Genomic DNA, 16,883 nt, shown 5'->3' on the forward strand with positions numbered 1-16,883 from the left:
GAAAATCATTGAATTCACCTGTGAGCTCCCCTCCCCACCAGCTCCATGATATCCCGCCTCTCTGGGCCAAACCAATGAATACCCTACATTTATCGATTTATGTCTTTGGCTATAACTTCTGTATCCCTAAAACGTATAAAACCAAGTTGTGACCCAACTACTGTGGGCACATGTTCTCAGGACCCCCTGGGGCTGTCATAGGCCATGATTACTCATATTTGGCTCAAAATAAACCTCTTTAAATATTTTACAGTTTGGCTTTTTTCATCAACAGCTTCTTACAAAAATATCACAAGAGTCTAAATACTACAAGAAAGGCAAAAAGCAAAATATTCAATCATTTATAGTGAGTTAATCACACTTGTGTCACTCTAAAACATCAACCTTAGAGTAACTAATCCTTGCCATGGCTCCAAACAGAATTACTCTGTCTAGAAAAGAAACACTGGGTGATAATGTATCCTTTTTTAAGGAGTGATAAAGATTTTTTTAATGAATTTTTTTATACTTATCTGTGAACCCATCATCTATGAAATGTTCAATATATTATTGTAGTTTTGATTCACAGTTTTTTTCTTTCTGGAAAAAGGTTTGTTTTTGTTTTTTACCTTACTAAGTAATACAGATATGTTCAATCTGATAAAATGTCAATATAATCCAAATAATGTCTAGATTATTATGGGTCTAATTAATGGTGAAATGAACAAGAGAAAAGTAACTCAACAATTTTTTAAAAAATTCTGAAACAAATATTAATAGCGAGGAATTCATATATTTACAATTGCATAAAATCTACAGATTTTTTAAACTATACTCACACTTATAAATGCAAGTGTTACTACCTCAAGTCTATGCAGCTGATATTCTTTTATTTTCCTTCCTAAAACTTCCTACTCATGCCTGGTAAAATAGGGAGCAATATAGAATCTGAAGCTCTCATAAGATTTATCAGTGGATCTTAGAGTGTTTCCTAGGACACACTGCAGTGGAGAACCAGCTGTCATAAGTGCTGATACACTGTTTCTGTTGGGTTTAGAAATGTCACAAGATGTCTCGTAGAAACATATGTAATCCATTAAAAAAATAAATACAACTCCAAAATCTTAGGAAATAGCATTTCTTAAACATTACTTACCAAATCACTTTGCTTTACTAAATACTATACATAGAATCTTTCTTGGCTCTTAACTTCTTCAGCCTGTATCTAGAAACCAAACTGTTAGGTGATTTCCTAATCACTCCCTATTAATAGTTCCACTAGCGTCAGACGGAGGTGCTTCAGGCTAAAGTTCTTAAAGAAATTTGAGTCTGTCTCTCATCAAAATGCCATAGCCTTTTGGGGTTAACCTTCTCTCATCTCTGCACCTTTTCTAAAAATTTCCCCCAAAATTTTCCTTCAGCCACTCTTTGGAACAGGTTCAGGAATAGAAAACTCACCAATGTAAAATATTCCATTTTCAAACAATTTTACTTGCAAGAGAATTGTTCCTTTGAAGTACCTGAAGAAACTGTTTCTATTATTCTCCTCATACATCTCTCTATGTAATTCTAAGTACAGTGACTTAAAATTGCCATTTTATTAAGATGATTACTCCAACTACCATATCAGCTTCTACTGGGAAAACTGAACCCACAAAAATAAATAAGCTATTTAAAGTGGTCCCCAACCTTTTCGGCACCAAGAACCTTTTTTTGTGGGAAGATAATTTTTCCATGGACTGCAGGGTGGGGTGGGAGACAGATGGTTTCAGGATGAAACTGTTCCACCTCAGATCATCAAGCATTAGATTCTCATCAACAGCGTGCAACCTAGATCCCTCGCATGCCCAGTTATATCCCTCGCATGCCCAGTTCGCAATAGGGTTTGCACTCCTGTGAGAATCTAATGCTGCTGCTGACCTGACAGGAGGTGGAGCTCAGGCGGAAATGATCCCTCTCCTGCCACTCACCTCCTGCTGTGCTTCCCAGTTCCTAAAAGGCCACTGACTGACATTGGTCTGCAGCCTCGGAGTTGGGGACCCCTGATTTAAAGAGTCTTAGAACACGGAAGATGACTTTCAGTAGAAATTTGAAATTATTGTAAGTCTGAAATAAATCAGCATGCCATAGAGTTTAGAAACACTTACATAACTCAATTCATATAATGGTTAGGCCAAACTATTTGGTTTGTAAAATATAATAACTGAAAAATCTATATATCTTTTAGCTCTACACTGAAAAATAACAACACCTGCCATGAAAAATAAATAAGGATTAAATATGTAAGGGTAAAGAGAAAAATATTACTGTACTACACTTCAGCAATAGTCTTTCTTCATTCTGCGAAGTTCTTTTCATCCCTTTACCCAGTACAAATACCAGTAAAACATATTGATAGATACTGCATTCATCAGAACATTTGTAATGCTGCTGTGTAAGACCAAGTTTAATATCTGTGATATCTTTATTCTCTTTATCTAATCAAGTTTTGAAGCAGGGACTCATTTACAATGCAGTTACCTTCATGTACTGATGAGGTCTGGTGAGGGACTATGCAGCATATTCAAATAGGTAGTTGGTGTGCATGATTCCCACAAGGAGTTTTCTTAAATTGTATACTTGTAAGACAATTTTCTAAATGAAGCCTATTAATGTTTTTGTCTACCTCTAAGTATAAAGTTCTGAAGTAATCTCCTACCCCATATTTTTGATTCCCAATGCTTATATAATATGGCTATCTAGATTTACTTCCCTCAATTAGATTCCTTTGGGAAAAATCATGTTTTACTTACCACATTTTCTTTCTCAACAGCTATTGTTTTCTCTTCATCCAAAAAATAAATAAATAAATAAATAAATAAATATGCATTTCTGAAAAACAGCCCTGCCAATGCTCCATTTTGATTGCATCACTTCCCTCCCCAGAACATTCAAATCAGTCTTTGGGAAGGTTAATGCCTTTCACTTTGGTGAAAGTACAGACCTAACTCCCTTTCCTGACCTTATGGGTCTTTGCCCCCTGCCCATCACCATGTAACACAAATAATTCACACACTTGTCAACTTTTTAAATTATCAAATATCTACTCACGTAAAAAAAACTTCCCTAAAGGAATATAATACGTTTTAGTCTTACACATCAATCCAACACTTTAGCAAATTGGTTCACTTAATTTTAAAAAATGGCAATGAAATTTATATCACTTGCCTTAGTTCTAATGTTTGCATGCCAGTGAACAATCTCTGTACACTCCAATGTATTGCAAACAATGGTTTCCGATGCCCACTGTGAATAACATACCTAAATTGTAGTCACTACATTATGAGTTAAAATTATTTCTTATTCTTTCTGAAAATAATGCATTTATTTACTTGTATTTATAAAATATCTTCCCTCAATCTATCACAGACAAATTAACCAATGGGTAGCTATTAAACCTATCAATGAATCTGCAAAACAGGATCATCATATAGTTATGCCATGTGACCAGTATAACATCTTCCATTAGTGCTTCTCTAGATACATGGTAAAAGCCAATAATTATAGATGCAAATGTATGCACATCAGTAAGTATAGGGTAGTACACTGTCATTTCCCAGTATTTAGAATTAGATTCCTCTTTTTGCTTTCCTATGCCAGATCCTGAGAGATAGATGACCATGTCATATTATCATTAATTATTGTTACACAGATATGAACAAGATAGAGCCAAAGTACATAGATTACAAATATTTTTAAATGTTAGGTTCCAAATATGGAGCTAAAACTAGTGAAGGCATTTAATACATAAAGGATATAACATATATTGATTAATAATATAACCTACCCATCAAATCCCTGGAGTTCACATTCCTTAAGCAGTGACAGGGCGTGCCCTTCATATTCCATTACTATTAAAAAAACACACACACATACACAAAATGAAAGTTTCAAACAATGATCACACTTTTTAACTTGTTCTGGCAAAATAATATGATAAACATATGGTCGAGTCATAAAACAACATTTATTCTTGAATAGTTATATTTTAATCATGGGCAAGAGGACTAAGTGTTACTGGCCTGATGTTTTATAGCTTTATGTAAGAGAAGGTCATATATTTGCTTCAACTACATAAGTCATTTGGGAATATCCCACGCATAGTGGTTACAGAATTTATCCTGGTGCCTGTTTAGTATTCCCTAAATAAGACACATGTCCTTTAAATCAGAGGCTTAGGAGGAGCAGTATTTTGGAAATAAGGCATATTAGCTGGCATTGAACAGTCAATGTTAAATCAGTTTGGCAACCTTACATGAATAAATTAGTCAAAAGGTTAGTGTAAGATTTACAAACCAGAAGAATGTGTACCGGAACTGTTAGACTAAAAAGAGGAAGAGTTGGATGTGAAAATACAAAGTAAAGCCAACACCAATTATAAGAGACCCAGACCCAAGAAGGAGGGTGGCACACAGGCCCACCAGAGCTCAGACCCTCCGAGGAAATGAATCTGTCACTCCGTATCGCTGTCTCCACAGTCACCGATGCCCTACGCAGTATTGTAAATGCCAGTGAAGACAGGATAAACAGGCACACTGCAGATGGCACCAAGCATCACAACCACATTTAGCATTTTCCAGGGCAGCTCTGCCAGAAGAGACAGCCCAGCTGTATCTACCCATCAAAGATTTCTGCTGACTGACATGACATTGCAGATGGATTTTTTTGTGTAAGAATGTGTGTCATTATATGCAAGATTACATTAATCTTTCATGCCTGTCTGTCCCTGGTGCCAGCATGGTTCAAGGTTTTCCTACAATGTTTTTAGATATTGTTAAAAATTATTAGTCCTGGTGTCTAAAAGAATCATTCTGTATCCAGCAGTGTTACATTGTAATTCTCCCATAGCTTATTCAAAATGCCATTAACACTCACATGAATAAAACCTCTCTATATTAAATTCCAATCAGAAGAAAGTCATAATAAAACTACATATAAAATATTAATATTAATAAAGTTGAAAGGTTATCAAAGAAGATGTGTGCTGATCATTCATTTATAACTACAGCAAGTAGTTACAACCTTAAAATGCAAAATAAAACATCTTACATATACACATTAAAAATAAGATTATGAAAAAATATTTATGCTAAGAATCAGTTTACCAAGCCTTACTTTTATACCAAAGCTTACATTGGTAAAGTTTTTCAAATCCAATAATGAGCTTTAGAACTGTGTTATTATTGAATGCTATTTTTATTTTTTTAATTTGTAATAGTCTTTTTTTGATATTATGGGTGGAATTTGATTATACACTAATGCAACCTGTCTGAAAATAGCAATTTTTTAAGTAACATTGTAAAAGTTCAGTAAAATCAAAGATCTAGAACAAAGAAACAAAATGAAAAGAACCTGACTATCTACATCTATAAAATATATTAGCAAAATGAACAAAATGAATTAGTCTTTGGCCTCAGGAATTTGCATTCTGGAGATAGACAATATATGCTAATGAAATAATGAATTATAATATGGAGTAATAGGTGGTTATAAAAAACGATATTAGGCAAAAGGATAAAGAGTGATCTGGATTACTATTTAGATATAGTAGAAAGGACCAAATATGTATTTAGACAGGCTATTGTGGGCCCTGGAATCAGTGACAGCCAGATTCAAATCATCCCCCTACAAACAAACATAAAGAAAGGATTGCTAGACAAATGTAATTTCAAAAAATGTAACCCAGCCTCTTCTTTCATCTATTTGCCTTTTCCTATGAGATTGCCAACCTGTGCTCTTTCTAAATAGGAGATGTGAAGCTTTCACAGTTTACAGGTCTTTGAACACAGTTCTCACTGCTGGGAATTTCCCCCTCCCCTCTTTGGTGCAAATGCAACTTCTTCAGGAAGACAAGAGAAAGTCTTAAGGTTGATACTCAATGTTGATGGGAAAATCAGCTGAAATAAAATCAGGTGAGATTGGATTTGGACATAAGGAAACATTTCTTGGTCTGGTGATAAAATTCTAGTGTGGGATATGATACTGAAATGTCATTTTCTTTCCTGTCCTGTAGGTACTTTAAAGTTAGTAAGCTCAAAACAGAATCCATTATGTATACCTTCAAATATATTCTCTCTCAAATATATTGTTCTTTTTGTGTTCCATCATCTACTCCAAGACAGGAAAATGACTTCTTTCTAGATTGTCCCTTTCCTCCACTCTCCAGAACCACTCCATGGCCAAGGCCAGTTGTTTCTGTCTTTAAATTATGCCATAGCCTTCCTCCATTTCTCCCAGCTAATTCCCCAAATTAGCTGATTGATCTGATCACTAAATATCTTTCATGTGTAGACAAGTTAAGTATCTGTAACCAGAAAATCTCAAATCCAAAACACTTCAACATCTAAAAATTTTGGAGCACTGACATGACGTTCAAAGTAAATGCTCATTGGAGTATTTTCAATTTCAGATTTTCAAATTAGAGAGATGCTGAAGTGGTTAAGTATAATGCAAATATTCCAAAAGCTAAAAACACTCTAAATCTGTAACAGTTCTGGTCCCAAGCCTTTCAGATAAGGGATACTCCACCTGTACTACAATAGCCTTTTATCTTGTCTCCCTCAAACCTCTCCCCCACTCTAGCCAGAATAACCATTTTCCGATACATATTTAATCATATAACTTTTTTGTATATACCCCATTAGTGAGTCTTCATTGTCCCCAGGTATAAAGTTCCAACTTCCTAACTCACATCTGAATGTTGGGAACAGGATTGGCCATATACACCTACAATTATTTAAGAGGTAATAAAAAGAATCTTTTACACAGAATTATCTTTCTCTCTAGCTAGATATGATGCATGAACATTTACTTTTCAGGTTTTGTATTAAAATGCAGGTAAAATTGGAAGGAGTGATGCCTCAGGCTACTGGAATCTTTTGTGACACAGTTTCATTAGATGGCCTAGCTTTCTGCTGGGTGAGATTTAGAAAGGCAAGAGGCATTTCCAAGAAACGGACGGCTTCAAGTAGAGCCAAAAACAACCAGAGAAACACTATAAAGAGGCTTGTTAACAGCCATGTTAGAAGCATGATTTTAGGAGAAAGAAGAGGAAAATGATAACAAACACCATTTTCTTGACAACTCTGCCCAGGAGGTAAAATTATCTGGTGACTAGGCACTCCCAAGAGCCCTGAGCTGGCAGAGATCAAGGTTTCCTTCAGGTAAATGTCTTTGACTATGATAATGACAATGACCATGATAAGGTCTAGCAGCTCTGTTAATGCAAAAAGTAACTGAAGGTGATGGAACTACCTATCGTGAACAAGAGATGAGGGGCAGACAGGATATCTGTCTTCAAATATCTCAATGACTCTTATACAATAGATGGGGCACATTTATTTCATATCACAAGAGATAACATTAACTCTAGTACATAAAAATTACAAAGAGGCAAATGTCAGCTCACAAGTTCTCATTTTGTACAGTTTATGCCTAGCGCAAAAGTACTTGGCCGACGGGAATGATGAATTTGCAATCTAACAAATGACCTTAGGCTGAATCTAGTGACCTTGGGCTGAATATTTTTGAAATATGAATATTTTGAAAGTATGAAATATTTTTTCATAAATATTGAGCCAATATGCATACTAAAATGGTTTTATAAGCAAAGGATGAATTAGCCTGGAAGAAAGGGCACCTTTTAGTAGGTCAACACAGAGGACACGCCTTTTCTACTCTGCCCAAAGGTACAGTAACTCTGACCGTTCATCAGAATGTCAAACAGTATTGTCCAGTAACAACATTCTCTGCCTCTAGTGTAGGTGGCCAAGCCAAAGTTGAGTGCCACACACCTGTGCTCCACCCACAAGGAGAAAATTGAACCATATGGCCTCGAAAGTTCTTTTCAGTCTGATTTCTCTGCTGCCTTAACTTTTTCACTCTATTGCTCTATGAATTATCCTATGGATCTCTGATCCTCAAAATATCTGTCACACATTTAATGGCACAATCTCTAAAACTTGCTTTGTTTTAGAAGCAAGAGAAATGATATCATATGCCAGCATGGGCTCATTGTTCATACTCTTCTTTGTGTATGAATAGGTAATTAGGAAAAAATAATTCTTTCCAGGTTCTCCCAGAAGTTTTTCTGATGCTATTACATAAGATACTACCTTGGTGGTGGTAGCAGAGTGGGGATGCAACTTTAGCACGAATACTTCAAAAGTTGCTGATCTATATTCAGAAGTAGTTAGGATTCCAGCACAACCCAAAATGAAAGATGTATATTTTTATTAATGTGGTAAGATCCATTTTTAAAATAAATTTATGAAAAAATTACAGTACCTTAGAGTGTATATATCTAGCTGTAATTGTTCATATTATACTTCATATTTATATAGCACTATTTCCTAATTAACTCATCATATAGGGTTTATTTTGTAATTCCAATTCCATTTGGACTCACCCATTCACACAAGGATACATTAAAACAATGTCCCACTGGACATGCAGAAGATATGTCCTCTTTCTGCTTTACTTTGCCATATACTTTTCAAATAAAGTACGAATTCAATCTTATTATGACATAATTTTTGAAACTGAAACTAACAGTATTATGGCCATCTTTCTGTAGTATAATATACAAAGTTTCAAATATATTATTTCAACTACAAAAATAACACTGTAAGATAGGCAGGAAGACTAAAACTTTTCAAATATTCATAGGTTTATTCAAGAAATATTTTTCATAAATATTGAGCCAATATGCATACTAAAATGGTTTTATAAGAGAATGATGTAATTTTATAAATTTGCCTGTAGGAGGAGTGTTAGGCAGCTAATAATTAGCCATTCTGCACAAATGTAAGTAAATTCTAAATTTGCTTTACGGAATATTCTATTGTTTTACATTTAAATATGGTACTTAGTAATATTTACAAATTTAGAGAAAAAAATCCTAGAACATAATATTTTTGTCTCCAATACAATTAAGAAGGAAAGCACATTTAGATGATTTCCTCTGCCTTAGTTCAGGCCTTGTATATCAGTTTTCTTGTCTCCAGTCTCTTTTTCTCTCTTCCTTTTTAATTTTAATTCTGCTGGTGGAGTCATCTTTGCCAAACCAGATTGCAACACTATGATAAAAAAAAATTTACACCAACTGTGGATCAATACATGATGAGTAAACTGCTGAGTGCAGCATAAGGATCCATCCATAACCTGGAATTATACCTCCTGTAGTATACATTGTTGAGAGCCTTCCTAGAAGTCATTTTGCCCGTTCTTCTCCCTAACAGAATCCAGATTCAACTGAGGCATTTCAGTCATCAGGAAAAGGGGATCTGCCCTCAGCCCCTGGGAAGAGTCTTGATGGTTAAATAAATGATTATTCCAGATTGACTGCGCTAATACAGTATCTGTGCCCAAACTTAAAAAAGGAAATTTTAATTCATCTTCAGGATTAAAGCATGTTGGGTCTCTCTTGCACACATATGCACACCTCTCCCCATCCCACTGGATATTAATAAGAAAGGATGAAATTCACAGGCAGCTATGTTATGATGATAGAATAAGATTTCAGATAATGTCAAAACTGAGGAAAGTAGAGCAAAGTTATGGCACAAACTCTCCAGATGTATGGGTGTAACACACATTGACTCTCTCACACACACACACACTCTCTCTCTTCGCCCCCCCTCCCAACTTTTACAGTACATGCCTGTTAGCCTGACTTCCTTCCCTTTTTATCTGCCTCTTAAAAACTGCATAGTTCAAATGCTTTTCTTGAATCTTCCGATCAAAATATCATCTCTGAGACATCAAAGTTACTTTACGTATACCCCAGCTATAATGGTTTTAAGTATCTCTTTGAATCTCTAATAATGTAGAAAGTCATCCAATTGCAAGTATGATAGCTTATTCATCTCGCATCCTGCACAATGTTGAACACAGAGCACGCACACAATGAGATTCCTGAAGTGAATGCTATATAGCAATATCCACGTTAAGCTGCTTTGTAGTATTCACATGTAAAAGCAATGAACAAAATAGTCATTGAGTATGCCAATGTGTTTATTCAACTTTTAATTGTCTCACCCTAATACAAATCTCAAACTTTTCCTTCAGCCAATCTTTGGAAATCTTCAGTAGAAAAAAACCATAAATCTGAATCTTCTCTTTTACTTTTAAATCACCTCTAAATAAGCCAAAGGTCACAAACATCAAAGGTTAACTTCTTCACTATAACTTTATTTTAATTCAAAAATTCCTCTTGAGATTTTCATGGTAGTTTCTCTCAAACCTCTATAGTTATGCACATTTCATGGGGGCTGACCTTCCTACAAAACTTGCTTTTTTTCTTTTTTTGGAACTCTCTTCTACCTCAATCCATCAAATCACCAGGTGTAGGCTTCAATGACATTATTAACATCTTGAAACCTCTCTCTTTTGTTTACAGCTGAGTAAAGCCACATCACTGTGAATCCCTTCCCTAGGAATCTATAACTGGGACTAGGAAGTTCCAACTGCACTCTGGGCTTGTCCCCTGAGTAGTCTTATTTTATAATACTTTTCATCAATTAAAATTTATTGCAAATTTCCACTGTTAGCGAAGCCACATAGAAATAAAGCTAGGAAGGTTGCGATTCTCCATAGCATCAACTCTTCTACTCAGTTCCCCACCATATGAAAATAAGCCTCAAAGAAACAAAGAAGTGTGACCACCAAATTAAAAAAATCAAAAAGGATATTACTAATCATCTATTAAGTTTAGTATTAACAAGTTTCTATTTTCATTGGCACAAACCTAAATACATTTCTTAGTTTAGACAACGAATTTCAGCTTCTAGCATCTCTAAATTCATCTATTAATAAAACCAGCAGTTCAGTGCTTAGTTTTGACCTAACCAGCAGGGGTCAGAGTCAGAACGAAAACAACCCAAGGAAGAATTCCATGGAAAGACATCAACTATATAAGTGAGCAAAAAATCAATTTCTTGCCTAACTGCAAAATGTGTAAATAGCAAACATCTCCATAAAGATGTAAACAAGTATACAGCTTCCTTTGTAATTATATCTAACAATTGTTTAGGTCTGAAAAAAAATCTGAAAAAGTTCTAAAGAGAAAATATTAATATTCTAATAAAAATAACACAACAAAAATAATTAAATTATAACCCTCGAGCTGGCTGCAGTAGGTTACGAAGACATAAAAATGCTGTAGATATTACAAGTAGTTTCCCAAGTTTGCATTAAGGACAAATTCAGATTATCTTGCTTTTGTATGTTTTTGTAGATGGTGAAATTATATTCTGAAAATTACTTACTTGTTACATCAGTTTTTATTCCTGCAAGCTTCAACAGAGGTTCAACCTTCTCATAATAAACCTGGGTAGCTTCTTTTTTATGACTTTGGGGGTTAAGGAGTATTTTTAATGACTTCGGTCTGTTTGGAAAGCCTAAGAAGAAATTTTAAAGACAAAGTTGTAAAGTCCTTGTCATCATTTTTTTTCTTTCCCTTTAAAATGACACACAAGTCTGTTAGAATGTTATATGCATTTAAATAGTATTTGCTATTTTTATTTGAAATTCTTGCAAGAGTATTCTGAATATAACTTTATTTGAAAACATTTTCCTAGCTGTGAAATAGGTATATCCCTCTTAAAATAAATCATGAGTTAGAACAATACATTTAATTTATGGAGGAATGTGCAAAAAAAAAAAAAAAGAGGCAACTTTGTGAATATTAGGCAGTGCATATGTGTATTTACCAAACCACAATATCTCAAACGTTCTTTTAGCATTTGTTTCTGGAAAAAAAGCAATGGACTGTAACAAATAGAAAGGTACATTTCCTCTCCTTAGCTAAATGTGCTCATTATTGGAATTGGGCACCCCAGTGACCCCAGGGCTACCAACGCCTGCCTGACCTACTGATGAGTCCAGTGCAGAATAGAGGAAGCAGGGATGGGTCAGTGTCAGTACCAAGTGCAGTGCATGCTGGGAGTTAAAAAGAGGGTTTTGGTCAAAGTTCAAGCCTGAAAAGGGGCCAGGGGAGAAAGAACTCTTTTGGGAATTGGGAAAGCAACGCCTCTCAGCAGGGATTCGATGATAGTGCTGCCTCACAGTTGGGGCTGAGATTTGATACTACAATTTTCTGGGCTTGCAAGATGCTTATCTCTTCAAACCCAGTTGGAGCAGGTGCAAAGCAAATTTTCTGTTGTTAGGAAGGGGCAGGAGGGACTGAGGAGCAAAAAGAAAGCTGACAACCGTTTCTTTTACGGTAAGCTGCTCTCAGAGGGCCACGTTTAAAGATTAAAGAAGCAGTTATTAACATCTATTTTTAATAAAAACCATTACTAAAAAGACAAGTGAAAATTGTCCACTACAAGGAGTCAGTGTTTCATACGTCAAGTAGAGAGAATATTTTACTTCTCATTATATTTGATACAATAAAGTATTTCAACAGGACATACTGTTTTGATTTTAAGGAGAGTTTTAGACGAGGAAGAGATAGGGTCATGATAAACTCCTTAAACATTCCTGGTGAAACTGCCTAGGGCCCTTTTTGGTAAAAACCCTGCATCCGCCTCCAATCACCCAGGCTGGAAACCTCAAAACCGTGCTCAATGCCTTCCTTTTTCCTTGCCACCTTTGAATGGGTGCTCAGATTCATAAGATGGTAGCTACTTGCTTCCATGCGTTCTCCCTTCTCCCACTGATGTCCTCTGACTTGGGGACCATGCCCAGGCATGCTGGCTGTCCTCCCCTTCCACTGCATCCTCTGGCATCACAGCTCTGATCAGTGCTGCACAGTTCAAAGGCGGCTATGGCTCATTGCTGCCTCAAGAGCGAGCCCAAACCCCTTAAAATGACATTCAGAAGCCTCCTGCTCCCAATCCCACTCACTCTCCTCTCCTTCCTCTGTTACACGTGTTAAAGAAACATGTTTTGAGCATTTGTGCTAAGTACTGGGAAGAAGGGCCAAGGGATTAAGATATGATTTATGCTTTAAAGGAGGAAGATGTATCCACAAATACAGACAGCACAAAACACAGAGGCTGGTTAACAGAGAAGCACAAAGTACAACAGAGTGTGTGTGAGACGGTGGTTAATTCTTATTAGGGATCTAGAAAAGGCTTCAAGAGAAGGGAGTATCTGAGCGGGGTTTTTGGCTTGTGCTGTTTTCACCCCCTAAAATTTCCTCCCTCATGACCCCTCATCCCACCCTTGAGCAAAACAGCAGGGGTGAAAATTTTAGGCAGCGAGAGCTGCCTGAGCAAATAAATGGAGCTAAATGCAGAGGGTTTTTATGTTCCATTTCAACTTCCTCATCAAGGTCCAAAATCACTGTATTACTGCCAAATTCCTAGTCTGCTGGGCCTTCCTTTGTTCAGACAGTTTTTCCTTTATGTTCTACCCCATCCCCACTTTTGTCAAAATTTTATGACTTTTCAAAGCTCACTTCAAACAACACTTCCTCAGTAAAGCCCTTCTTAATCAGCAACGGAGTTCACCTCTCTGAAGTTTGTCTCAGAGTAAGGCTTCTCTGCTCACACTTTACTCTATATTCCTCTATTACTGATCTTTATACCATTTACATGAAAGGACTCGGATGAAAGACCCAAACTGAGACAATACAACATCGAATAATAACAGTATTATACAACATTGAATTTTCTAAACACCCAACTTCATGAGTAATACTGACACTAAACAAACAAAAGATGAGAAGGGAACATTCTGTTCTATAGAATAATATTAAGGTAATTAATAAATATAGAAGAATTATACAGTGAGAAAAATCACTATTTTCAGTCATCACAATAATTACTGATTCAGGCAAGAATCACCAATGGGTGCCAAAGCCATCCAGTGACAGTCAGTTGGGGACAAAATATATATTCTTAAACTCTGTCCCTCATCACTCTAATTATTAATACAAATAGCACACTTTTAATGGAGACTAAAGGCATGAAAATTAAATGCAATGTGTGATTCGGGATTGGGTTTTAAAAATATCACGCAGGACAATATTGCTGTCCTTTAACCATGAAGGACTAAGCTTACTTTTACCAAAACACAACGGGAAAAGAAACTTGCTTAAGGCCCAGAGGCCAAGTGTCAGATTAAATATCCTGATTAAGTTTACTTTACCTGGTAAACTTATTGGAATGCCCTGCTTTACTTCTCAAGCAGGGGTAGTCCCAATAAGGACAGTGTTATCACACACAAAAAAACAACTTTTATTTATCTTCCTATATTCATTCATTTATTCACAAATAACTGCATGCCTGCTGAGTACAAGGGCAGGCTTCCAGAAACTGAGGCTCTGTCAGTGAACAAGAAAAGCCTCTGCCCTTGTGAAGCTTCCCCTCTAATGGCACAAGACAGAAAGGAACAAGAATATGTCACGTGGTAATGAAATACATGCCAAAGATAAAAATGAAGATCACTAGTAGTGGGAGAGAGGGAGGGCAAAGATGGGCGTGACTTCCTGGCCAGGGAAGTTCAGATCACCCTAGAGCCTTACAGGCATTTACAAGGACTTTGGCTTTTGTAGATAAAGAGGTGAAGCATAGTGAATTTCAATCAGTGAAGCCATATAACCTTAGGTGTTGAAAGAAACACTCTGGCTGCTTTGTGGAAAGTAGATAAAGTAGGGCCAAGGGCCACCAAACAAGAACAGTTGCAATACTCCAGGTGGGAAATGGTTGTGCTTGGACTGGAGTGACTGCCGTGGAGGTTAAAAATTAGATTCTATATGTATTTTGAAGGTATAGCTGACAACATTTGTTGACTCTTTGGATATAGCATGTGAAAGAGAAGAGTTAAGGAATACTCAAATGTCTGGCTGGTACGGGGAAAGTAAGGACTTAAGATGGGTGAGTACTAGTGAAAAATCGGTAGATTCAAATTGTGGTCTCAGAGAAAGTTCAGTAATGACAATAACAAGATCTAAGGAACTGGCATATTCATCAGAATCACCTGAAGTGCCTCTTAAAACATAGATTCTGGGCTCCAGCCCCCAGAATTTTGGGCTTAGTAGTCTGGGGTGTGGTCTGGGGATTCATATTTATAACAGGTTCCCAGGTGCTGATGATGTTTGCAAAGGGACCACATTTTGAGAACCAACATTCTAGAAATCATCTTCATTGAAGGAGAGGAGACCAAAAACTGAAAGAATAGCTAAAGAAACATAATATTTTAATAGGAGTAGTGTCAGAGAGAGTGACAGTAAGACAGAGTTTAAGTCTTCAAGGAGTAAAGAAAATGACTCAGTAGTCTGCACAGGACTGCAACTAGTAGTGCCAGCTAGAGGTATCTAATGGATTCAGTTTCAACACTGAGAACTTTTAAGACAGGAAAAAGGAATTATGGTCTCAAAATTTAAGTGAGATGGAAGGAAGACATTAAGACATTGACAATATCTCCAGGACCAGTGGTATGAAATGTATGGCAGAGAAACCAGTTACCACTTTAGAGGACTGCAAGGAAAGCTATACATTCCTGGGAAAGCTGGGTCTCTATTACAACAAGAATGTGGGGAAAATATTTAGAAAGGAGGTTGAAAATAAAGGAGATTTTGCTAATAATGGACAATTCTAGAGGATAGGGTAAAATGGCGTCTGGAGTTGAGGAGGGTTGGGGACAGTGTCAGGCTAGGGGATGTATGGAGACTTAGAGGCATGGGAGGCCAGGTGATGAAGGGTTTTAGGCAGTGACATGGGGTGGAAGAGGTAAGAATTGTTTGCAGCAGTTATGGTTGGAGAGTAAGGCAGTGGGGGGGAAGGGGTCTTGCCCCGGGCACATAGAGCTCTAAGAACTTGTCTTCCCTCCAGCTAATGTCAAAGCTGGGAAAGGAGCAATGTTGCCTGGAGCTAAAGGAGATCCAATGCCCCTTTCCCTTTCAGCAGTCCTGGAAGTCCTGGAATCTGAACCTACATCTGTCTGACATGGCTATACTTTTCACCAAGTGACCTCACTGCAAATGTTCTATATTTGAGAAACACATGCTCGACTGCTTTCTCTATAGGTAAATCATACACATGCTACAAAATTCAAAATCACCTTATTTAGCTCATTCACTGATATCTAGTTTCCTTCTCGCACAAAAATCACTGATATCACTTTGAGAATCCTTCTAGAAATATATATATATGTGTGTGTATGTGTGTGTGTAGACAGAGAAAGAGAGAGAGAGAGAGGGAGAGAGACGAATGGTGTCTTGCTCCGTCACCCAAGCTGCAGTGCAGTGGCATGATCTTGGCTCACTACAACCTTCGCCTCCCGGGCTCAAGCAATCCTCTTGCCTCAGCCTCCCAAGTAACTGGGACCACAGGCATGCACCACCAGACCCAGCTAATTTTTATATTTTTTCTAGAGATGGGGTTTTGCCATGTTGGCCAGGCTCGTCCTGAACTCTTGGAGCCAAGTGAATCACCCGCCTCAGCCTCCCAAAGTGCCAGGATTATAGGCGTGAACCACCATGTTTGGCCTTGTCTAGGAATATTATATGCATATACAAAAATGCATGTATATTCTACAGCGTTTCACATAGCAGCATCCCTACATGCTATTCTGTATTTTGCTTTTTCCTTTTACTGTATTTTAAAGATGACTCCATATCACTACATAGGATGCCATCTCACTCTATCTAAAACTGCCTCATATTCATCTGGATGAATTTACTTCAATTCTTTTGTATGGATGAGTCCTTGAGGATAAATGTTTAGGTTGTTTCCGATCTTCCTTTACTGCAAATAACAATGCAATGAATGCTATTCTCCATCTATTTGATGCAAAATGGACAAATTTCCGGAAGTAGAATCACTGGATCAAAGAGTATGTACTCTTTTTTCTTTATTGTTATTATACTTTAAGTTTTAGGGTACATGTGCACAATGTATGTACTCTTAAGGTTT

At 36.7% G+C, this 16,883-nt stretch overlaps 1 protein-coding gene across 6 annotated transcripts in view; it reads right to left on the reverse strand.

Moving 5' to 3' along the window:
- The window catches only part of CERKL (ceramide kinase like), a 131,361-nt gene that overhangs the window by 32,773 nt on the left and 81,705 nt on the right, over positions 1–16,883 (reverse strand). For 2 of the 6 annotated variants that reach the window (XM_063645622.1, XM_055289908.2), the window contains 2 exons: positions 11,286–11,417; positions 3,806–3,869 (listed from right to left, as the gene is read on the reverse strand). The exons of 1 other annotated variant lie outside the window; for it this stretch is intronic. In XM_063645622.1, coding sequence (XP_063501692.1) covers positions 3,806–3,869; positions 11,286–11,417 — 196 coding nt within the window. Of the gene's footprint in view, positions 1–3,186; positions 3,265–3,805; positions 3,870–11,285; positions 11,418–16,883 lie in introns of all 6 variants that reach the window. 3 more of the 6 variants (XM_055289907.2, XM_055289909.2, XM_055289910.2) reach the window with 3 other exon arrangements.

Source organism: Symphalangus syndactylus, chromosome 8 (assembly GCF_028878055.3).
Source record: "Symphalangus syndactylus isolate Jambi chromosome 8, NHGRI_mSymSyn1-v2.1_pri, whole genome shotgun sequence".
Classification (NCBI taxonomy): Eukaryota; Metazoa; Chordata; class Mammalia; order Primates; family Hylobatidae; genus Symphalangus; species Symphalangus syndactylus.